The 25000-nt window shown below is 33.8% G+C and overlaps 1 protein-coding gene across 2 annotated transcripts in view; it reads left to right on the top strand.

The window, feature by feature from the left end:
• The window catches only part of LOC132734396 (pre-mRNA-processing factor 39-like), a 27000-nt gene extending 19719 nt beyond the window's left edge, over positions 1 to 7281 (top strand). The window contains exons 12-17 of one of the 2 annotated variants that reach the window (XR_009626313.1): positions 596 to 655; positions 1060 to 1244; positions 2089 to 2169; positions 6080 to 6170; positions 6920 to 7145; positions 7201 to 7281. Coding sequence is in view for 1 of the 2 variants with exons in the window: in XM_060721134.1 (XP_060577117.1) it covers positions 596 to 655; positions 1060 to 1244; positions 2089 to 2169; positions 6080 to 6170; positions 6920 to 6985 (483 nt within the window). In the remaining variant the exon portion in view is untranslated. Of the gene's footprint in view, positions 1 to 595; positions 656 to 1059; positions 1245 to 2088; positions 2170 to 6079; positions 6171 to 6919 lie in introns of both variants that reach the window. The other variant, XM_060721134.1, reaches the window with a different exon arrangement.
• Positions 7282 to 25000: the final 17719 nt, after the last annotated feature.

The raw sequence follows: 25000 nt of genomic DNA, 5'->3' as shown, positions 1-25000 counted from the left end.
GTTTTGATCCAAGTATCCTGGAAATTGGTCTGAAAAGTTGTTTTGATGATTTCTAGGTCAAGTTTGTATATGTGTCACCTGGGTAAAAAACTAGGTCGCACTGCTCAAATATGGATAATCCTTGTTAACACTGTAGTGGTCACATTTTTGACTCACCTGTCATGAGACTTGGTCAGAATGCTTGTCTAGGTAATTGTTTGGATGAGTTTGATAAGTCAGGTGAGCGATCTAGGGCCATCATGGCCCTCTTGTTTTTTCTTTACACATATACAATGCATATATATTGATTTATGTTATATGACATAGCTTTGACTTTTATGTGAGGAATTGATCTAGCTAGCAGAAGGATGTTTGCTTGTGTTCAGCCGAGGTGCCAGCCTGTGATCAATATTTATTTTTGTTGTTTTATTACATCGCACTTGAATTTTATCAAGATTTGTTTTAAGCCTTTAAAACTGTCACGCATGTATTTTACTTTAATATATTTGACCAAAGCAGTCACCTGAAATATTATGTGTAGGACACATAAGTATGTCTTTTAATGTATTCGTGTAATGTAATAATCTGCATGACAACACAACTTTTCTGTCCACAGGTTCTGGGAGATGAGGTCAGGGCTAAGAAAATCATTTTTGAAGCACTTGAAAAAGATCCAGTAAGTATATATTACTAGACAGGTTGAAATTATTATAAAGTTTAGTTAGATACCATTGTAAAATATGGAGAAATAAACATTTTGATGAAGCATGTATGGACTATATCTTTTTTTGAAGAAAATGGATTTAAGTTATTCTGATATATTTGTAAAAAAAAAAAAAAGCAATTTCATTTTCTATGGATTCAGATCTTGCCAGGTATGTTGAATTGTTCCATTCTAGGCCGGTTGCCTACAGCGGTTCTACACTGGTGCCAGCTTGAGCCTGAAATAATGCTTGTACAAGAAACCATAGATATTCCTACAGTAAAGCTTAAACAACAACTTCTAAAACTGTTAGATACTATCATATGATATGTTTTAAAATTGTATGCTATATTTTTGTGTCATTTCAACTTTTCCAGAAAAATGAGAAATTGTACATCCAGTTGTTAGATATAGAATACCAGAAACATCCAGTCAATGTTGATAGTGCACTAGAGATATTCTCCAAGGCTTTAGAAAGTGAAGAACTTTCTGTTTCCACAAAGATAAAGATGTCACAGAGAAGGCTGGAATTTCTGGAAGATTTTGGATCTAGTATTGTTCAGTAAGTTTGTTTGTTGGTGTGATTAATTGTTGTGTTAGTGCCAGTTTGTAAAAGCATATTTTCACAAAAACACCGAAAGGCAATAAAAAATACTCCATAAATTATTGTTCACAAAGAGAACCATTGGAAGATACTGTAATGAAATGAAAAATATAATCGTGTATAAAAACGCCTCTTAAAAGATATTCTACCAGGTGTAGTAAAACCATTTCAAATTAATTCTTGCAAGTAATTAAAAATAAAATTCATAACATGGTGTTGGTAAGGAATCGAACCAAAAACATTGAGATCGGTTGTCCATCATCTATACCAATACACCATACCTCTCTGACAAGTGAAGTTAGTAAATGTATAGCAATATATTTGATAGATACTGGTCAGTGTTTTATTCAAATGACCTTTATGAAAGTTAATCAAGTGCCAGGTCAATATTGTTTGACAGTAAAGAACTGAATGAACAATATTTACCTGAGGGTGGTTTTGTTGTAATTTACTTCGAAATGGAAAGTGTGTGTGCGATTCAGACAGGATGACAGAATTCAAACAAAAATAAAGCTTTATTCGACAGGAATAGATTTTGTCTGGTAAATTTGAAGGATCCCTGTATGGTTCTCAATTGCATTAAAAAATTATTTTTATATACTAAGTGAAACTATATTGTAGATACATGATGACCAGCAATTAGCCATGTTTTGATCAGCGTTTTGAGAAAAAACAAATTCATGAAGTGGAATTAGTTATTTTATTTTTGCTGAATCTTTGAGAGATTAATGTACTCAATTATCATTTGAAATTTTCGAGATTTATATAATCTTTAACTAACTTATTATTTAACAATTTATAGGTTGAAGGAATGTTATGATGAGCACCAAAAACTGATTAAAGATATGCAGTCAGAGAAAAAGAGAAAAAGTAGCGATACAGTGTATGTATTTAAATAACATTGAGATATTATAGTATGTAGTCTTCATCTAGAATACTTCATCTAGACTATAGTGATGGCTTTGTACTGGAGTGCTGACTTTGAAACACTTGCACTACTTAGGCTTCAAATTCGGCCAAGTCTTTTGATTTTGAGCATGCTCAGGGTGAGCTTTTAGGATCGATGATTGTCCGTCGTCCGTTCACATTAAGTTGTTAACACTCTAGCGGTCGCATTTTTGCCTCAATCATCATCAAACTTGGTCAGGATGCTTACCTAGTTGATAGCTCGGATGAGTTCGAACATGGGTCATCTCGGATGAGAAACTAGGTCACAAGAGCTAAAAATAGAAAAACCTTGTTAACACTCTAGAGGTCACATTTTTGCCTCAATCATCATCAAACTTGGTCAGTATGTTTGTCTAGGTGATAGCTCGGATGAGTTCGAACATGGGTCATCTCGGATGAAAAAGTAGGTCACAAGAGTTAAAAAATAGAAAAACCTTGTTAACACTCTAGCGGTCACATTTTTGCATCAATCATCATCAAACTTGGTCAAGATGCTTGTCTAGGTGAAAGATCGGATGAGTTCGAACATGGGTCATCTCGGATGAAAAAGTAGGTCACCGGAGCTAAAAATTGAAAAAACCTTGTTAACACTCTAGCCGGTCACATTTTTGCATCCCAATCATCATCAAAACTTGGTCAAGATGCTTGTCTAGGTGATAGCTCAGATGAGTTCGAACATGGGTCATCTCGGATGAAAAAGTAGCGTCACCGGAGCTAAAAATAGAAAAACCTTGTTAAACACTCTAGTGGTCACAATTTTGACTCAATTGTCATCAAACTTGGTCAGGAAACTTGTCTAGGTCATTGCTGGAATAAATCGAACATGGGTTCATCTCGGATGAAAAACTAGGTCACAGGAGCTAAAAATAGAAAAAATCTTGTTTAACACCTAGTGGCTACTGTTGTGATCCCAAATTATTCTGTTAATTGTTCTGAAAGTTTGTTTTGATGATTTCTAAGTCAAGATCGAACATGGGTCATCTTGGCATGAAAAACTAGGTCACACCGCCCATATTTATGGAAAAACCTTTTTAACATTCTAGTGGTCACATTTTCGACTCAGATTATCATCAAACTTGGTCAGGATGCTTGTCTAGGTAATTGCTTGGATGAGTTCGAAATCACATGTTGAAAACTAGGTCACCGGAGCTAAAAATAGAAAAACCTTGTTACACCATCTACGCTGTCACATTTTTGCATCAGTCATCATCCAAACTTTGGTCAAGATGCTTGTCTAGGTGAAGCTCGAAATGAGTTCGACATGATGTTTTCATCTCGGCATGAAAAACTAGGCTCACAGGAGATAAAAATAGAAAAACCATTTTAACCCACTCTAGAGGTCACAATTTTGCCTCAAATCATTTTCAACAAACTTGGTCAGGATGTTTGTTCTAGGTGATAGCTCGGATGAGTTTGAAAACATAGGTTTCATCTCGGATGAAAAACGTGGTCACCGGAGCTAAAAATAGAAAAACTTGTTAACAACTCTACGGTCACATTTTTGCATTCAATCATCATCAAACTTGGTCAAGATGCTTATCTAGGTGAAAGATCCGGATGAGTTCGAACATGGGTCATCTCGGTATGAAAAAGTAGTCACCGAGCTAAAAAAAATTTGAAAACCTCGTTTTAACCCACTCTAGGTGTCACATTTTTGCATCAGTCATCATCAAACTTGGTCAAATGATGCTTGTCTAGGTTGAAAGCTCAGATGAGTTCCCCGAACATGGGTCAATTTCCCCGATGAAAAAGTAGGTCACCGGAGCTTAAAAATAGAAAAAAACCATGTTTAACACTCTAGAGGTCACAATTTTGCCTCAACCATCATCAAACTTGGTTTAGCCAGGATGTTTGTCTAGGTGATAAACTCGGATGAGTTTTCGAACAGGGTCATCTCGGTTTAAAAAAAATATCCCCGAGCAAAAAATAAAAAAACCCCTTGTTAACATTTCTAGCGGTCACTTTTTTTGCATAAACATCATCAAATTTGTAAAGATGCTTTCTGGGTGATAGCTCGATATTTTCGAACAGGGGCATCTCGGAGGGGAAAAATTGGTCCAAACTAAAAATAAAAAAACCCTTTGTTAACACTCTGGTCAAAATTTTTGATAAATTTCATCAAACTTGGTCAAAAACTTGTCAGGTAGCTGGAATTCGAACATGGGGTCATCTCGGATAAAAAAGGTCCCCGGAGCAAAAATAAAAAAAACTTGTTAACCCTAGGGTCTTTTGATCAATTTTCTGAATTGGTCAAAGTTTTTTTTTGATATTTCAATAGTCGAAATGGGTCATCTTGGATGAAAAAACTAGGTCACACCGCCCATTATATGAAAAACCTTGTTAACATATTCTAGTGGTCACATTTTCGACTAAATTATCATCAAACTTGGTCAGGTGATGCTTGTCAGGTAACTTGCTTTTGGATGATTCGAAATCACATGTGAAAAACTAGGTCACCGGAGCTAAAAATAGAAAAACCTTGTTAACACTCTACGTGGGGCCACATTTTTGCATCAGTCATCATCAAACTTTGGTCAGATGCTTGTCTAGTTGAAAACTCGGATGAGTTCGAACATGGGTCATCTTGGATGAAAAAAAACTAGGTCACAGGGAGCTAAAAATATAAAAAACCATGTAACACTCTAGAGGTCACAATTTTGCCCTCAATCATCAAAACAAACTTGGTCAGGATGTTTGTCTAGGTGATAGCTCGGATGAGTTCGAACTATGGGTCATTCTCGGGATGAAAAACGTAGGTCACCGGAGCTAAAATAGAAAAACCTTGTTAACACTCTAGAGGTCACATTTTTGCATCAATCATCATCAAACTTGATCAAGATGCTTGTCTAGGTGATAGCTCGGATGAGTTCGAACATGGGTCATCTCGGAATTTTGAAAAACTAGGTCACAGGAGCTAAAAATAGAAAAACCTTGTTAACACTCTAGTGGTTCACAATTTTGACTCAATTGTCATCAAACTTGGTCAGGAAACTTGTCTAGGTCATTGCTGGAATAAATCGAACATGGGTCATCTCGGATGAAAAACTAGGTCACAGGAGCTAAAAAATAGAAAAATCTTGTTAACACTCTAGTGGCTACTGTTGTGATCCAAATATTCTGTTAATTGGTCTAAAGTTTGTTTTTGATGATTTCTAAGTCAAGATCGAACATGGGTCATCTTGGATGAAAAAAAAACTAGGTCACACCGCCCAAAAATATGGAAAAACCTTGTTAACATTCTAGTGGTTCAATTTTCGACTCAATTATCATCAAACTTGGTCAGGATGCTTGGTCTAGGTAATTGCTTGGATGATTTCGAAAATCGCCATGCTGAAACTTAAGGTCACCGAGCTAAAAATAGAAAAATTCTTGTTTTAACACTCTAGTTCCTACTGTTTGATCCAAGTATCCTGGAAATTTTTGGTCTGAAAGTTTGTTTTGATGATTTCTAGGTCAAGTTTTGAATATGTGTCACCTGGGTAAAAAAAACTAGGTCCGCACCTGCTCAAATATGGATAATCCTTTGTTAACACGTGTATGGTCACTTTTTTTTGACTCACCTATCATGAGATTTTTGGTCAGAATGGCTTTGTCTAGGTAATTGTTTGGATGAGGTTTGATAAGTCAAAGGTGAGCGATTAGGGCCATCATGGCCCTCTTGTTTTCATGTCAGCAGGCTGTACAACTAGCTATGGGATCTTTGCTTAGAAGGGCACTAAGATCTCCTTGCAGCAGGAAAATAGAAATGTCACAATATAACATTTTCAGTGTGAATGTGACTTGAACTTTAGTAAATTGTTAACAGTAAATGTTTATATAAATAAAACAATTAATTTTGCTTTCAGGGAGTCTGAACCTGTAGAAAAGAAAATAAAGACAAATGGGGCAACAGAGCAACCAGCTTCTGACTATAGTGCTTACTGGTCACAATATCAGGTATTAAAAGTATTGTATGACTATAAATTATGTTACAGAGCTACATCAACAGTCAGTTGACATTATTGTTAATAGTATTTCACTGCTACCAATAGATTATTGGATTGTTTACTATAATTATAGTATCTATAGTTATGGTGGAGACAATAAAACTATGGTTATATAAATTATTCTAGACATCTCAGATTTGAGCAAAATACTGTCATATTTTACTGTAATGTATTCATTAGGCTACAGGATTTCTTTTGCCTCTTGTAGCTGAGGGGTTGCCTTTAATAAAGAGGCATCAATATTGCAGGCACCATTTATCCCTGTGTGATAGTACATAGCGGCTAAATGGGTTTGAATAAATGGAGTCTATGCATCTCTTAGCTCCAGCAGGTGAGGTGGTTTTGACCCTTGGTGTTGCTTTGAAGATTGTAACACCCAAGCTTAGCAAAAATCACCTTTCCTGTTTCAGTGCTATTTTGCCTAAACTACTGTTGCGATGTAAAACAACAAACATGATTTCTTGCCCTTGTTTTGCTATTTTGATGAAGTTTAACCTGGATTTAGAAAGTCGCATTAATTTGAAAGAATTTGCCTCATCCTTACTTTTCCCCAAAATTCACTGTTTTATCCTAGGAAATCCTTGAGTTTAATTAGTAAACTGATGCTTCAAATACAAGAAGCTAAATATTTACAGTACAACATCATGTTATTCATAAGTCCTATAAAGTATTACAGTTAGATATATGATATAATTTCAGACTGCAGCAGGTTATTCCTATCCGGCCACCTGGAGTGGGTATGCACAACAATATTACAATTCCTGAGAGATTACTTACAATGTGCCATAAACAGTCTTATGATTTATCTCATCATTCAGAGTGATTTGATTGTTGCCATTCTTGTATTTGTTGAAGACAAGATTTAGCCATTTGACTACACTGTGTGTATCTATTAGCACATTTGTACAGAAAACTTATGAAAAAGGTGGCTTTACAGCAGTGCTAGGATAGCACATTTGTACAGAAAACTTGTGAAAAAGGTGGCTTTACAGCAGTGCTAGGATGTACCAGTTGAAAGGTGCTCAGTTGTTATGTTGTTTTTTTAGCTCACCTTGCACAAAGTGCAGGTGAGCTTTTAGGATGGCCAACCAAATGGCGTCCGTCGTCTGTAGTCCGTCCACATTTTAAATATTCTAAGGACATTTCTTCTATGATACCGCAAGGCCAATGTTAATGAAACTTGGCAGGAAATACTTTTTGTATGAAGCTCTATCAAGATTGTTCAAAGAATTCCATTTCATGCTGAACTCTGGTTGCCATGGCAACCCGAAAGAAAATCTTTTAAATATCTTCTTTTAAAGAACCGTAAGAGCTAGAGCTTAGATATTTGGCATGAAACATCTTCTAATGAGTGTCTACCAAGTTTGTTCAAATAAAAGCCCTAGGGTCAAAATTGGCCCGGCCCAGGGGTCATTGATTTTCCCTATATGCATATAGTAAAAACTAAAAAAATCTTCTTTTAAAAGAACCCAAAGAGCTAGAGCTAAGATATTTGGCATGAAACATCTTCTAGTGAGTGTCTACCAAGTTTGTTCAAATAAAAGCCCTGGGGTCAAAATGGCCCCGGTCCGGGGGGTCATTGATTTTCCCCTATATGCATATAGTAAAAACTTAAAAAATCTTCTTTTAAAGAACTGTAAAAGCTAGAGCTTAGATATTTGGCATGAAACATCTTCTAGTGAATGTCTACCAAGTTTGATCAAAAAAAAGCCCTAGGGTCAAAATTGGCCCCGCCCCAGGGGGTCATTGATTTTCCCTATATGCATATAGTAAAAAACTTAAAAAATCTTCTTTTAAAGAACCGTAAGAGGTAGAGCTTAGATATTTGACATGAAACATTTTCTAGTGAATGTCTACCAAGTTTGATCAAATAAAAGCCCTGGGGTCAAAATTGGCCCCGGCCCGGGGGGTCATTGATTTTCCCTATAGCATATAGTAAAAACTTAAAAAATCTTCTTTTAAAGAACCCAAAGAGCTAGAGCTAAGATATTTGACATGAAATATCTTCTAGTGAGTGTCTACCAAGTTTGTTCAAATAAAAGCCCTGGGGTCAAAATTGCCCCCGCCCCGGGGGATCATTGATTTTCCCTATATGCATATAGTAAAAACTTAAAAAAATCTTCTTTTAAAGAACCGTAAGAGGTAGAGCTTAGATATTTGACATGAAACATTTTCTAAGTGAATGATTACCAAGTTTGTTCAAATAAAAGCCCTGGGGTCAAAATTGGCCCTGTCCCAGGGGGTCATAGATTTTCCCTATATGCATATAGTAAAAACTTAAAAAATCTTCTTTTAAAGAACCCAAAGAGCAGAGCTAAGATATTTAGCATGAAACATCTTCTAATGAGTGTCTACCAAGTTTGTTCAAATAAAAGCCCTGGGGTCAAAATTGGCCCCGCCTCAGGGGGTCATTGATTTTCCCTATATGCATATAGTAAAAAACTTAAAAAATCTTCTTTTAAAGAACTCAAAGAGCTAGAGCTAAGATATTTAGCATGAAACATGTTCTAATGGGTGTCTACCAAGTATGTTCAAATAAAGCCCTGGGGTCAAAACTGGCCCGCCCCGGGGGTCATTGATTTTCCTTATATGTGTATAGCAAAAAACTTAAAAATCTTCTTTGAAAAAACCCAAATAGCTTGAGTTTAGATATTATACATGAAACATTTTTAAGTAAATATCTACAAAGTTTGTTCAAATAAAAGCCTGGGGGGTCAAAACTGGCCCTGCCCCAGAGGTGTCATTGTTTTTAACTATATGTGTTTAGTAAAACTTAAAAAAAATCTTCTTTTAAAAAACCCAATGAGCTAGAACTTAGATGTTTAGCATGAAACATCTTCTTATGGGTGTCTACCAAGTCTGTTATATACAGGTGAGCGACCTCAGGGCCATCATGGCCCTCTTGTTTGTGTGAAAATGGATTTCTTTAATTTTAATTTTTAAGTGCTTATTAGTCCCTACCGCGGTTTACCGGAGGGGACTTTAGGTTTTACCCTCCGTCTGTCTGTCCGTCTGTCTGTCCGTCGTCTGTCCGTCCGTCAGTCCGTCCGTCCACAAAACTGGATCCCGCGATAACGCAAAAAGTACTGAAAATATTTTAATGAAACTTGATATAATGGATAGATGGCAGTATGGAGATTATGCACGTCTTTTTCTTTTCTTCCTATGTTGAAAATTCTGGTTTGCTATGGCAACAAATAGACTGAAAATATGGCAAATTTTTACACATACCTGGATCCCGCGATAACGCAAAAAGTACTGGAAAATATATTTTATGAAAAACTTGATATATGGTTAGATGGCAGTATGGAGATTATGCACGTCTTTTTCTTTTTTTCCTATGCTGAAAATTCTGGTTGCTATGGCAAACAAATAGACTGAAAATATGCCAAATTTTACACATAACCTGGATCCAGTGATAATGCAAAAAGTACTGTGAAAATATTTTTATGAAACTTGACAATATGGGTAGATGTCAGTATGGAAAATTATGCACATTCTTTTCTTATCTTCCTATGTTGAAAATTCTTGTTGCTATGGCCACAAATAGACTGAATTTCAAGATATTTGATTCTAGTTTTTAAGTTTTTTCACTATAAGTTCTTTATTTCTTAAGGTATTTTCTTCAAACTTTAAATATAAGTTACTAGTCATCAAAACCACACCATATGTGACAAGGTTTACAACTCTAGCACAAAATTTATCAGAATTACCTCCCTTGAACTTAAAATTTCATGGAAAAACATTGTTTTTTTTTAATAACTTCTTTTTTTCTGAAGATGTATCTACTTCAAACTTCATATAAATGTTTCTTATTATCACTCAACATTTTGTGAGTGTTCAATACTCTAGCAAGACTTTTTCCAGAATTATGCCCCTTTTGAAACTTAGACTTTTTTTTTGAGAAATTGGTAATTTTTACTCCAGACTTCTTTCAATCATTGATAGGATTTCTTCTCAAACTCCCACATCATAATAATATGACAAGGTTTATAAATCTAGCATCCATATTTCCAGAATTATCTCCTCCTTAAAACTTTTAACTTTTATCCTATTTGTTCTTTTAAACTTTCATTACTTCAAATTCAAAATAAACATTCAATATTCATACCGTCATTACTAATTGTTCTTTGTTACACTCACATCATGTATGACATCGTTATCTCCTTTTTAAAAATTTTTTTGCTTTTAAAAATGTTATATTTTGATAACAGGGATGTTTAAAAAAATATACCTTAGAGTTTTCTTTTCAGTCCGTCTGTCTGTCTGTACATAAAAAAACTGTTTTTTAAAGAACTTTTTCAACAAATTTACTTAAAAATAGAAACATAAGTGAATGGCCAATGGCCCTTCAGAATGTTGCTTGGGCTCTTACCGGTAGGGGACTTATGGATTGCTTGCAATACTATGATAATTGCTTGTTAACAATGGAGATAATTTCTTCATAGATTACTTTTGCTGGATACTTTAATCTTTCTATATTTATTGTATTATCTTATTCAAATTATCTAGGATTATGAGGAAGAATTTGAAATAAATAATTTGTTGACTTGAAGTGGTAAAAGTAATTGATTTAATTTATGAATGAATTGATTTTCTTGATATTACTTATATAAGCATGTTGATTTAAAGGTGAAAGTTTTTTGATATGTTTCAGAGGTTGACATTAGCTGTTGGGTGTTATTATAATTGGTGTTGTGTATGTTATAGATATGTTGAGAGAAATGATCATGTCCACCGATAAAGAAATAAAAAAGAAATACGCTGATAGAACTTGTGTTTGCTTTTCTTTGATCCTTCAGAATTGTCGTTGGTAGGTGGCTCTTAGCCATCATAATCGTCTCAGATGCTTTTTGGACCACATCAAAACTTTTAAAATACTGTTACATTTGATATCATACAACCAAAAATGACGGCCTCGTATATATGAGACTGTCTCAGAAAAATTTATTGACAACACAGGTCCTTTTATTGTACTGTTAATTGTACTTTGAGATAAAAGTTTTCAAAAACTTGTATAGATGAAGACTTCAATTAATAATTGTCAAAAGTTTAAAAGATTTTATTATCAAAATACACAAGTTACCTAGTATAGAGCCTGGTGAGACTACACAGAAGTTCAGACTTGTCAGGTTATATTCTGGTGGCATAGGTAAATTACTTGTGGGGTTTTAGTAAGTTAAGGTCACTGGTGAGGGCGTCCATGGCCCAGTGGTTAAGGTAGTTGACTTCAAACCAATTGCCCCTCACCGCTGTGGGTTCGAATCCGGACAGGGATTTTGGATTCGTTATGTGAGGAAGCTATCCAGCTAGCTTACGGAACGTCGGTGGTTCTACTCAGGTGCCTGAAATAATGCTTAGAAGGGCACCTGAGGTCTTCCTCCACCAGTAAAGCTGGAATGTAGCCAAATGACCTATACTGTGTCGGTGCGACGTAAAACCCAATTAAACAAACAAGGTCACTGTTCCCGGTTGGTTTCATTATTGAATCCTGTTGGGGACATTTATTTCTTTGATATCTTGCCGAAATTGACTGCTTTTGTGATCACTGAAATGAGTTTATGATAAAGGCAGAAAGTTTCCATATCACCTTGACACTGTTGAAAAAAAAAACACTTCATAATACATAGATGCTCCTTTCTCAAATTAGAGAATTTGTTTTTGAAAAAACCTACATGTATAATGAAATTTCTTTGAAGGTCAAGACTGTATCTACTACAGTATGTCTGGTCTAAAATGAAAATATATGATACAACCTGTGTTAGTTCTTCATATACACAAAATGATTGCCAACCTATCAATATGTTAGCATGAATTGTGATGGGACATTTCAATGTGAAAAGAAAAGGAATGTAGTTCTGTGATTGGAGAATTGCAGTTACAATCATCATGTGGAACAGATTATTTTTTGAAAGTTCATATTAACCACTGAAGTTATTTTCTTGCAAGTGCTTTAACTATCACAAGTTGTATGTATATATATATATATAATCTGCTGGTACTTACTACTGTAGTAGTGTATTCTGATTATACTCTGCAACATAATATGGAGGGGGCTATACTGGAATCATTGTCCTGTCATGTTGATACATTCGACCATTGCAATTGTCCGATGTCCCTTAAGGTGATGTGCAGAACCAATGCAGCTGCTATGCAGACTCAAGGTCAAGGTCACCCTTGAAGGTCAAATAGCTGACAATATCGAACATTTTGTGTAGGCACTAAAAAATTTTTAATTTAAAAATTGATTTTTTAAAACTTGACTCAAAAATAATGATAAATTGGATACTAACATCCCGTGTCCTTGAGATCAAATTTGATTTGTCACGGTTTGTATTTTCTGGAACTATTTTTGGACAGGTATGATCAAGGTGGCGTCTCCAAATAAAAGGGTTATGTGTTCACAACCCTTTTTTCTCGTTGAACCCCTTAAGTGTAGGGGCTTGTGTCATTCTACCTGTTTAAATTTTTTTCTTGAAAAATTAAATTTTTAGCATAGACTTTTTTGTTTTTTTTTGAAAATATAAAATTTTCAGAGATTTTTTCATAGAAAAATTTTATGGTTTGGTTTAAAAATGAAAGAAAAGCCGTTATGTGTTCTGGTAGAATGTCCACCAAGAAATCTATCACATGATAACTTGTGAAGGCAGGCTCACTTGTAAGAGGTAATAGGTAACTTGTTAAAAAGCACGATAACTTGCAAAAGACATGATAACTTGTTAAATGCATGATAACTTGTAAAAGACAATATAACTTGTAAAATGCATGATAACTTGTAAAAGCATGATAACTTGTAAAAGGCGCGATAACTTGTAAAAGACATGATAACTTGTAAAAGGCATGATAACTTGTAAAAGACATGATTACTTGTAAAGGGCATGATAACTTGTAAAAGGCATGATAACTTGTAAAAGACATGATTACTTGTAAAAGGCATGATAACTTGTAAACACATGATAACTTGTAAAGGGCATGGTAACTTGTAAAAGGCATGATAACTTGTAAACACATGATAACTTGTAAATGGCATGGTAACTTGTAAAAGACATGATTACTTGTAAAAGGCATGATAACTTGTAAACACATGATAACTTGTAAATGGCATGGTAACTTGTAAAAGGCATGATAACTTGTAAACACATGATAACTTGTAAATGGCATGGTAACTTGTAAAAGGCATGATAATTTGTAAAAGACATGATTACTTGTAAAGGGCATGATAACTTATAAAAGGCATGATAACTTGTAAAAAACATGATTACTTGTAAAAGGCATGATGACTTGTGAAAGGCATAATAACTTGTGAAAGACATGATTACTTGTAAATTGCATGGTAACTTGTAAAAGGCATGATAACTTGTAAACACATGATAACTTGTAAATGGCATGGTTACTTGTAAAAGTCGTGATAACTTGTAAAAGACATGATTACTTGTTAAGGGCATGGTAACTTATAAAAGGCATGATAACTTGTAAAAAACATGATTACTTGTAAAAGGCATGATGACTTGTGAAAGGCATGATAACTTGTGAAAGACATGATTACTTGTAAAGGACATGATAACTTGTAAAAGGCATGATAACTTGTAAAAGGCATGATAACTTGTAAAGGGCATGATAACTTGTCAAAGCTGTGATTACTTGTAAAGGGCATGATAACTTATAAAGGGCATCACTTGTATAAGTATAGGTTGAAGAAACTATACACTAAAGGAGGCAATACATTCAGAGATTCTGGTTGTGGTGAATTAAGAAGATTAAATTAAGACATTAAAGCTGTAAGCTTCCAGCAAATTTGAAATTCAGTTAAATCATTTGTCAAGTGCTATAAAAAATACCCTTTTGTAAAAAAGAAATAGAATTCACCCTTACTATTTTATTAGTAGGGACAATAGAACATCAGTAATCTCAACCTAATGTCAAAATTTTTTAAGTAAACAAGTACCCATTTCTTATTTTCTCAATTCTGTCTTGAGTTTTCAAAAATGTGTTGACTCATTTAGAGGCATTAGGCTACTGAAATTTTGTAGGTTTATGCCGATTATTTGCACATAATTGTTTTTTCATGGAACTATGAAAATTGCATTGCTGAAAAAAAGCTATTGTCTCCCTTTACCTATTAAAGTAGATAAAGAACGTTGTATAAAAATTTAATTTATAAATATTTACAGTAGGAGATTAGTTGTATTCAAAATGTAATGAGTTATTACACTTGTGAAGTTCTATTATTTATCTGCACAAAACTTTTATTAGCTTTTTTCTTCTTTGTGAATTGTTAAGGTTAAACCATTCTTAATAATCATGAGATGGAAATAAACATTAATTTTACTTCTATATAAGGAGAAATGATTATTTATAATATTTTGTTTTGAAGATGATGTAACATGTACATAGAAAACATACATGTATAAGAAAAAATATTTCATGGAAAATTTAGCCCCAACCCGCTGGAGTATTTTCAATGTATAGAAAGACCCGCCCGCAATCCGAAGTCGAACCCCGGGTTTTAATCTTAGTACTTAAATTTTTATTTTGATATTTAAAAGAAATCCTTTCAAATTCCGATGGACCTATCACAGTCATATCCATTAAAAAAATATGAGCAGGTTAAGGGTGAAAAATACAGCTCCATGAAAAAAACATTTGAGCCGCGCAGTCTGATCAGGATCCATGCTGTTCGCTATCAGTTTTGCTTCTTGTAATAGGGTTGATAAGCGAACAGAATGGATCCTGATCAGACTACGCGGATGCGAAGGCTGGTGTGGATCCATGCTGGTCGCAAACGCATTATGTTGGTTTTGTCGTGACGCGGCTCATTTCATTTTACAGATGAAGTCATAAAGTAGCAGTGATGATATAAACTATATCTCCCCATGGATTAGTCAGATACAGCAGAGGTAAAAAATGCCTTCAAATTTAATTTCTAAGTTGATACAATATGCATATATGGTCTTATAGTCTGCAGTAAAGTCTCACAATGAGACTTGGTTGTATAAATGGCCGCATAATATTGAAAAAATTACACTGTATTGTACTTTTTGTTTCCATAGTAATATTATGTTAGCTTGATATAAATGAATACTGTGCCGGATTTATAAGCTGATATAATCAAGATTTTGTAAATGAACACACTATTTGTATGTGTGGCTTTGAAATGGTTGTAAAGAATTTATTGTATTGTATGTAACCCAGTTTAAATGCCCAACCCCTAATAAATGCCTTCTCGATAAAGTTTTACCTCTTCAATAATTCTTATGAATCTGAATAAAGATAAATCCATTAATTTACTTATGGAATCATTATAAAACATATTGTCTTATACTGGAATGAATAGCTCCAGTCCATGTTTTGTAAAAATATGCTAATTTGTGCCTTTTACCCCTTAGGACAATAGGGGTAAACATTGGTACTTTAAAATAATAATGATAAAAAAATTAAGAAGCATAAATAACAGCAACAAACAACTAAAAATATCAAAGAATATTTTATCATTATGAAGTAAGATGCATTATAATGAAGGGTTGACTTAGCTTTCAGGTTGATCTTTATTTTAAAAACATTAAACATTGCCATTTCATTATGATTTTACTACAGTAAAATATGTCAGTTATAGCTTTGAATAATTTATTGAGAGCTTTATAGTGTCAACAGAATCAAATTGTTTATGAATCCATTATGTTTTCTTTTATTCCTTTTGTTTGATGGTCTTTTTCTGTTGTTTTTGTTGTTGCTTTTTTGTGTACATTTCTTTTATTATTCATTGCCAGACCTCTGTTACTAGTACATTAAATAAATTCATGGTATTTAACTCCTAATAGGAAAAACGCATAACATAAGGAAGCAGTGCAAAAGTACAAGTTCATATAATCTTGCTAATAATAAAGTATAAGTTGTGGCTCTACATTCTATTGTAGTTTGTCCTAATGTGATGTTCTATCTATGCATTTCAAGAGGACAGCTTTTATCTTTGATGGCAGAGTTCTTGTCCTACAAGTACAAATTTCATGGGAGAGCTTTGTCTACTATGTCATTTTTAGATGGCTTTTTTGTGTCCAAGAGTGCTTTTGTCCATTTTCTGAGTAGATTGAGGCCAGCCTGTACTTCAATGCAGTCTAATCTTCTTAAAACTGTTTTTAAATCTATTTACAGTTTTATACTTAATTTCTTTTACTGTTGACTGCTTAGTTTTCTCTTCTTTTGGCACATTGATCTTTTATAACTTAAATTGACATTGCACAGTTCCAAATTCAACACAAGGAAATTATTTAAAAAAAAAAAGTTTCAAATTGGTAAATATATAATGTTAAGTTACTTCAACTCAGTATGGTTTCAGTATAACATAGTATAGTATGATATTATAATATAAACATGGTTGTGTCAAGTTATCAGAAGTAGTATCAATGTTTGACAGTGTCATGCTGGTGTTTGACCCCATGACGTTTGATTACAGATATAAAACCAGACTAACCTTTGTAAGGTATATGTAATATATATGATATACATATATAACAACAACTACCTTTCCATTTTTCGCCCCCCTTTCATTGTTCCTATTTATGTGTTACAGACAGTGGTGAACATTTTTAACACATTTATGAAACATTAAAACTACCAAGGTGAGTTTTTGATTTTAAGGACCTATGATAAAATAATGAAGTCAACCCAGTATAAGACTGATGTGTTCAATTCAGGAGAACATTATGTGGCTAATTTTGTCAGAAAAATATAGTCAATCCTTTATGACCAATGTTGTCAATTCTATCATACCAGTGTGGCTAATTCTGTTAGACGTCTATCCTTTCAGACCAATGAATTCAATCTTTTCAGACAGGTTTAGTCAATTCTGTCAGACCCATGTAGCCAAACCTATAAGAACAAGGTAGTCAATCCTTTCAGACCCATGAAGTCGAACCTGTAAGAACAAGGTAGTCATTCCTTTCAAATCCATGTAGTTAAACCCGTAAGAACAAGGTTGTCAATCATTTAAGGCCCATGTAGTCAAACCTGTAAGAACAAGGTAGTCAGTCAATTCTTTCTGACCAATGTAGTCAAACCTGTAAGAACAAGGCGGTCAATCCTTTTAGACCCATGTAGTCAAACCTGTAAGAACAAGACAGTCAATTCTTTCAGACCCATGTAGTAAAACCTGTAAGGCCAAGGTAGTCAATCCTTTCAGACCCATGAAGTCAAACCTGTAAGTCCAAGGTAGTCAATCCTTTCAGACCCATGTAGTAAAACCTGTAAGTACAAGGTAGTCAATCCTTTCAGACCCATTTAGTTAAACCTGTAAGGCCAAGGTAGTCAATCCTTTCAGACCCATGTAGTCAAACCTGTAAGGCCAAGGTAGTCAATGCTTTCAGACCCATGTAGTTAAACCTGTAAGAACAAGACAGTTGATTCTTTCAGACCCATGTAGTCAAACCTGTAAGAACAAGGTAACCAATCCTTTCAAACTCATGTAGTCAAACCTGTAAGAACAAGGTACCATAGTCAATTATTTCAAACCCATGTAGTCAAACCTGTAAGAACAAGGTAGTCAATCCTTTCAGACCCATGTAGTCAAACCTGTAAGAACAAGGTAGTCAATAGTCAATTCAAACCCATGTAGTCAAACCTGGAAGTCCAAGGAAGTCAATCCTTTCAGACCCATGAAGTCGAACCTGTAAGAACAAGATAGTCAATCCTTTCAGACCCATGTAGTTAAACCTGTAAGAACAAGGTAGTCAATGCTTTCAGACCCATGTAGTCAAACCTGTAAGAACAAGACAGTCAATTCTTTCAGACCCATGTAGTCAAACCTGTAAGAACAAGGTAGTCAATCCTCTCAGATCCATGTAGTCAAACCTGTAAGAACAAGACAGTCAATCCTTTCAGATCCATGTAGTCAAACCTGTAAGAACAAGGTAGTCAACCCTTTCAGACCCATGTTGTCAAACCTGTAAGAACAAGACAGTCAATTCTTTCAGACCCATGTAGTCAAACCTGTAAGAACAAGGTAGTCAATCCTCTCAGATCCATGTAGTCAAACCTGTAAGAACAAGACAGTCAATCCTTTCAGATCCATGTTGTCAAACCTGAAAGAACAAGGTAGTCAACCCTTTCAGCATTCCATGTCGTCGTCAAACCTGTAAGAACAAGGCAGTCAATGCTTTCAGACCCATGTAGTCAAACCTGTAAGTCCAAGGTAGTCAATCCTCTCAGATCCATGTAGTCAAATCTGTAAGAACAAGACAGTCAACCCTTTCAGATCCATGTTGTCAAACCTGATAGAACAAGGTAGTCAACCCTTTCAGATCCATGTTGTCAAACCTGAAAGAACAAGGTAGTCAGTCTTTTTAGAACCATGTAGTCAAACCTGTAAGAACAAGGTAGTCAATCATTTCAGATTTATGCAGTCAGCCCAGTCGGTTCTGTCTAATGAAGTCAGTCCTGTCATGCCTAAGTAGACTATTACCAATGCAATATCTTACAAGACCTATAAAGACTATCCTGTTAGACCAATAAAGTTTGTCAGACCAATGAAAGCGATCCTGTCAGGCCAATTGCAGTCACTTTACTGTTAGAATCCTTTGGTTTAAATAAAGAACATTCACTAAAATAAAAGAGCTTGTGGGAGGATCTGAAAATAAATTAAGATAAATGAAAGTGAAAAAAGTAAGTGATGATTAAGGTTTAAAAAAAAACAGCCTGATGATATATAATGATATATGATAAAATGATTCTGTAAATAATAGGACTAAAAAATCTCATGTCAGCATAATTTTTTGATGGATAATGCAAACAAAGGCAAGACAATAGTGAAAAAATAGGTGTGGTGTAAAATTTAGCATAGTTTTTCTGATGTTTCTTTATTGTGACAAGTATGTGTAAGACGCAACTAGCTATAAAATGGACTACAGTAATTTCTTTCCTACTCATTTATTTATTGAAGGCAAACTTTAACCTGATATAACATAAGCTATATAAGAAACCATTATAGACATAAAATGACAATTTTAGTGCTCCGTCCACATTTTACACAGGTCGAAATTGATTTGTATTTCAGATTGATAGCTATAATCTATGTACAAATTATTTCACTTTTATATATTTTTAATCCCATTAAAGTTTAATAGAATCGTGTCAGTTGAGGTCTTGTTTAGTATAAAGGTGTCTGGAGCATTCTGCCAGGGAGGTCACCATTTAAACTACCAGTTAATTAAACACATTCAATAGAGAGAGAGAGGTAAAAATGTTGGTCCGACTTCAATCTTTTATCATTGTTTATTGCAGTTTTAACTAGAAGAAATGGTGGTGAAAATAGTTAAAGAGCCATGATAAAATCTAATATATTAAATTTTCACTATGTTATATCTGCATTTATGTTTGTCGAGGGAATTGTAATGTAATGTAAAATTAAAATAAAGTAGAAAAAGCAAACATTAAGTTAAGATTATGCTAATGTGTTTTGAGATATTAGTGTACACTTTGCATGATTTAAAAATATGCACCTGGTGAATTTGGAACTTAATCAGGAATTTTTAAACAATTGTTTCGCAATATTTATAGACTCTAGGGGTTGGAAAAAATCTGCTCGAAATATGAAAATAAGTTTAGAAAATTACACAAAGGTGTAATCTGACAATGGAAGTGTCTTATCTTTTTGGATATTGTTACAGTTAGAGTGGTAAATGATAGGTATTAAATCTACTGATTTAAACGTCACTCTGACTTGAAGTTGCCTATCCGATATATGACACCCGGTGTCATTATTCAATGCAATTGGATTTTAACTTGTGTTTAAACACACTTCATTTATTGTTCATGACAATTGTTAACTGCCTTTTTAACTACCTTAATTGAAAAATAATTGACTTGTTTTTTTGTTTTTTTGTTTTTTTTTCGATTTAAAATTTAAAAAAAGCATAGTGATAACGCCACAATAGCGGAAATGTACACCGGCCCCTGATTTGGAAAGGGAAAAATAAAGAAACAAATACAATGATTTGTCATGATCTAGAAAGTCGACTTCATAACATGGATTAAACAGTATGATATTATTGTAGTGTTTGATATGGCGATCTGATATCAAAGTTAAACTGGATAACTGACTGTATACAGCTGATTATAGTAGTCTAAATGATGGATGTTAAAGTGTTACACTGACAATAGTGTCGAAACTTCAGTTCATATAATAATTCATATGGAGATGTAAAGTTCACCATGAACCTGTAATTACTTGTAATTAATTTATTGTCCGGTTAATTACTTTTGTGTCTTTTTTATTTCATGTAGATTTTTCATTGTGTATGAGCTAGTCTGAAATGTTGCATAATTTTTATGATGGTGATTAAAATGTTTGTACGGAAGTTTGTCACATTTTCTGAGTGCGGATTACGTACATTTCAATGAAGGGTATGAGCATCATGCCAGTGAGGAGACGCAGTTTTCAGCGCCTGTACCGGACCCGGTCCTGTCCTGCCGGAAGATTTCGCAAGGTATGGTAGTTCATAATGCATACTGTTTATAGCTTTGTTTAGACTAGAAACGTGACATAAGATGTTTAGTTTGACTGTTTATGGTATTTAAGGGGGTATCTTATCAATTGAATGATATGACTCATTGACCAAGGTGTAAGGCTTTAGTTTACTCCTATGTAATGTTGAACTGTCACTTGTATTCAGGTTCCAGATTTGATTTATTCAATTTCTCTTTATATTCAGATAATCAGTTTGAAATATCAAATTTCTCTTTTTTATATCCCCATGAAGTATCAATTATACATTTATCTGCTCAGGTATTTGTCACTTTCTTTTCAAATTGAATTTTTTTTTCAAAAAAAGGTCACAAATAATCAATCAAAAATGTTTTGATATTTCATGAAAGCATTTTCATTATGTTCAGAACCCAGTGAACAATATGTGTAAATTATGTGAAGAGTTTCTTCATTTAAAATGGCAAAACTGATGACAAAAAGGCCACCAATTTCCAAAATTGTTAATTTGACCTTTTTTTCACGACACTGATAGTTATAGTGGGGGAAATAACAGTATGGTAATGGTCTATAGTGTTTAGTTGAGCTAAAATGCCCTAGCATTAGACAAGGTGTTATTACCGACTCATTATTTACTGATCTCCAAAATTTCTGGACATTTTTTTGGTAATTTTCTCCACTTATATCTAATACAGTCTTTTTATATACCTCTAATTCAAAGCAAAGAATGCTAATTTTGCCATTTTTTATATTCAGCAGTAGAATTATTGCAGCTTGACTGTCAGCATATATTTTTTGCAGGATATATTATATACATGTTTTATAATACATGAATATTGTTGTAAAAAATGTGACTTTTTTGTATTTATTTGTAATGAAGAATAAGACAAATATTTTGGACCATATAATTACATGGCACATTAAAGAGACTATTTCAATGTCACATTTTGTCGACATGTCAAATTATGTTGTACAAAATATTGATAATAATCAGCTAGATCATTTAGACTGAATTTATTGCCAATATAACATACTAGCCGCATTCCTAATGTCTCGATTAATTGTAATTTGAAAAAAAAAATCATTGAACACACATATATATAGAAATAATTATGAATTTATGTGTAGATGGTATTTGAATAAAAACATTGCTATAATATTAATGTCCAGCAATTATCCCCTCTGGCTAGATGCAGTGTATTCTTTATGAGAAGATACAAAGATTTGATATTTGCATACAAATCTAATGACAGTAATGAAAACTAATTGAAGATATAATTTTATTGGTATTTAAGTTTCATAGGTTATAGAATGTTACTGGCAACACACATAATATAAATCCTGGTCTCCTCATGTTGTAACAGTCAAATAGGGTTTGCAATATTATTTGCCACATGATATATTTGGTACAGTTTCATTCTGTGAATGTATCTCTTAAAAAAAAGTTTTTCAAGTTTTTTATGTTACGCTAAGACTTTATTGTTTTTGTCCTGAAAGACTCAAAACTTATGTGCGTAAGTTGACTGGTGAAGTAATTCATTATTATGTAGAATAAGACAATTGCAAGATGTAACAATGGCATAAAGTAAGTTTTTAATTAATCTCAGGTATGACTGACTATTCATACAAAAATGTTTTTAAAAAAGTTATTTAAATAACACAGTACCAGTTTACCCTTCAGACCTTTTTAATTAAAACTAGATTTTTTTATTTCAGTAAACATAATAATAAAAATTAATATTTTTATTGTAAAAAAACTTAAAGGTAATAGTTAATTTTACAGCTGTCAGACGATATTTTGTTTTTTTATTTTGATATAATAGTTTTTAAACTCTCCGCTGGGGAAGTAAGTGCACTGTTCTGGCTTACCCATTATTCTTCAACATTTCACATTTTGACAGGGAAAGGCGGTATTTTGATCTTTTTCTTTTTAAATGTCAGGTAATAATAAGTAATGTATATAAACTAAAGCTGTCTGATTCTGTATTCATTTCTAAAGTGTTTATTTAATCGCAAAGAAATAATCCTATTTTAATTTTGAGAAGTGCCAGATTTAGGGCTTTGGGAAAATACAAAAGTCTGAAATGACTGCGTAAGTGTCGGTTTTTCAAAAAGGGCTTTAGATTATAATGTATGGTAACGAATTATCCAAATACATTTTGATTTGTCAAAATATTTTTATAAAATATTGAATCATTACCCATTAACTGTCAATCTCTTTGGACTGAAGTTTAACAGCCGACCTTCAACAAGCTGTTGTATTTTATATAGATCAGAAGATCATTCAAACTGGTCTTGCTATATTGATTCTCCATGAAAACCACAAGTGATCTGTCTAAAACTTTTTATATAATTATGAGATTTAACCCATAACCTGCTGAACTTTCTGCAATGGACATGTCCAGCTTCCATTTCTAAGAACTGTCCAATATAAATTTTAGCGATGTCAATAGTTTGTCATCCAGTAGTATAGAGTGTGGTCAGACTGCACAGATATTCTAGCTGGCCTAGCTCTATACTGGTGGCAAAGTCTAATCACTTTTAGTTCCAGGAGGTTAGGGGTTAACAATTTTAGAATATAGGAAAGCAATACATGGTGGAACCATTCTGCCTGGTCATAAAGATATCACATGGGTGAAAAAAAGGTGGCCTGTGTGCTTTTTAGGGATCTTCAAATTATAAATAATATTGCTATTGTAGTGATACCAGCTAAACATGACAGTGACATGCAATTTAAGTACAGAAAAAGATCAGCTCGCACATTTATGCACCCAATCTTGGTTAACACTCTTTGCTAGTCAGCTGGCATGTATTTTGAAATTTCCCTTAAACTGAGAAAATTTGAGCTGCGTCACGACAAAATCAACATAATGCGTTTGCGACCAGCATGGATCCAGACCAGCCTGCGCATCCGCGCAGTCTGATCAGGATCCATGCTGTTCGCTTACCAACTCTATTACAAGTAGAGAAACTGATAGCGGACACCAAGGATCCTGATCAGACTGCGCGGATGCGCAGGCTGGTCTGGAACAATGCTGATCGCAAACCCACTATGTTGGTTTTGTTGTGACGCGGCTCAAATGTTTTTGTCATGGCTGAAAGATGAACAAGTCCATTTAAGACATTTAGGGTAGAGTAAATTAAGGTGGTAAGATATATTACTGATGCATTACTCTGCATTACTTAAACAAGCTAGCAACATTATAGAGCCAACATCCTCTACCAACCTGCTAGAATAGCTTCAGTGTCTCCAAAAGGACATCATATCACCTGTAGTTATGTGTAAATGAATAAAGATACTTAAGGTAACCACTTGAATGTAGGACACTTGGTGACATATCAACACAGGTTTGACTGTTATCATATACACATGTATGGTTTACACATGTACAGAAATAAATAAAAGATATAAATTTGTAATTTTGAGCAACTCTACATATGTTTTCAAATATTTCTTTGTTATGCAGGCTAATTGATGTTATATTTCTTTTTCTCTCATAAAGATTTTAGTATAAATTGACACAATAGGTATAGCAGAGACAACTTACACAAAACAGGAGTTTCTAGTCCTACCAAATTAAGATGTATCATTTCCTAAAAGGTAATAAATAAAAACTTGTTTACAATATACATGCACATGCACACAGGATGTATTATAGTATGAGTCATCTTTTTTATCATTCAATTCTTAAAGCACTTTTAAGTTGATAAAGATAACAAATATATTAAGGTGTGTTTTATTGTGATATTATTTTAACTGACTGCATGTTCAAATTTTGTCTCAAGTCTAGGTTTCCTTTGTCTTCGAATACTGAATACTTATGATTTTATCGAGGTGCCACTAGTGTTATGAGATATAAGCCAGCTTGCACATCTTTGCAGATTTAGTTTGAACATATTTATTTCAGCTCAATGCGAAACAAGTTCTTGCAATTTATATTAACCACTTTCGAGTCCGCTTCCAGGAACCAACCAGTACTGGTGTCATATGAAGAAACATGGTCATGACCCGAGTAGGGCTCTTACCCATGATCCCTAGGTTGAGAGGCAGACAGGCAGATTTACCAGTCTCTTATACAGTTCAAGTTACATTTTTAGATTGAAACTCTTAAACAGTGGACCATAATCTGAATTCAAAGCTGAGTTGAAAAAAAACACTTGTTTCAATGTTTGAATAGTCTAACCAGCTATAATCCTGAAAATAAACACTTGTGTATATTAGTGTTAGACATAAATTGTTTAGGAAGCATTGTGGTACATATACAGATTCTTTGCAATATTAATGGTTGTATTTAAAGATTGACTTT

The sequence above is a fragment of the Ruditapes philippinarum genome, unplaced genomic scaffold, assembly GCF_026571515.1.
Source record: "Ruditapes philippinarum isolate M1 unplaced genomic scaffold, ASM2657151v2 ctg4455_1_1_1_1, whole genome shotgun sequence".
Taxonomy (NCBI): Eukaryota; Metazoa; Mollusca; class Bivalvia; order Venerida; family Veneridae; genus Ruditapes; species Ruditapes philippinarum.
The sequence above is the reverse complement of the archived record's forward strand: the minus strand, read 5'-3'. Positions and strand labels throughout refer to the sequence as shown.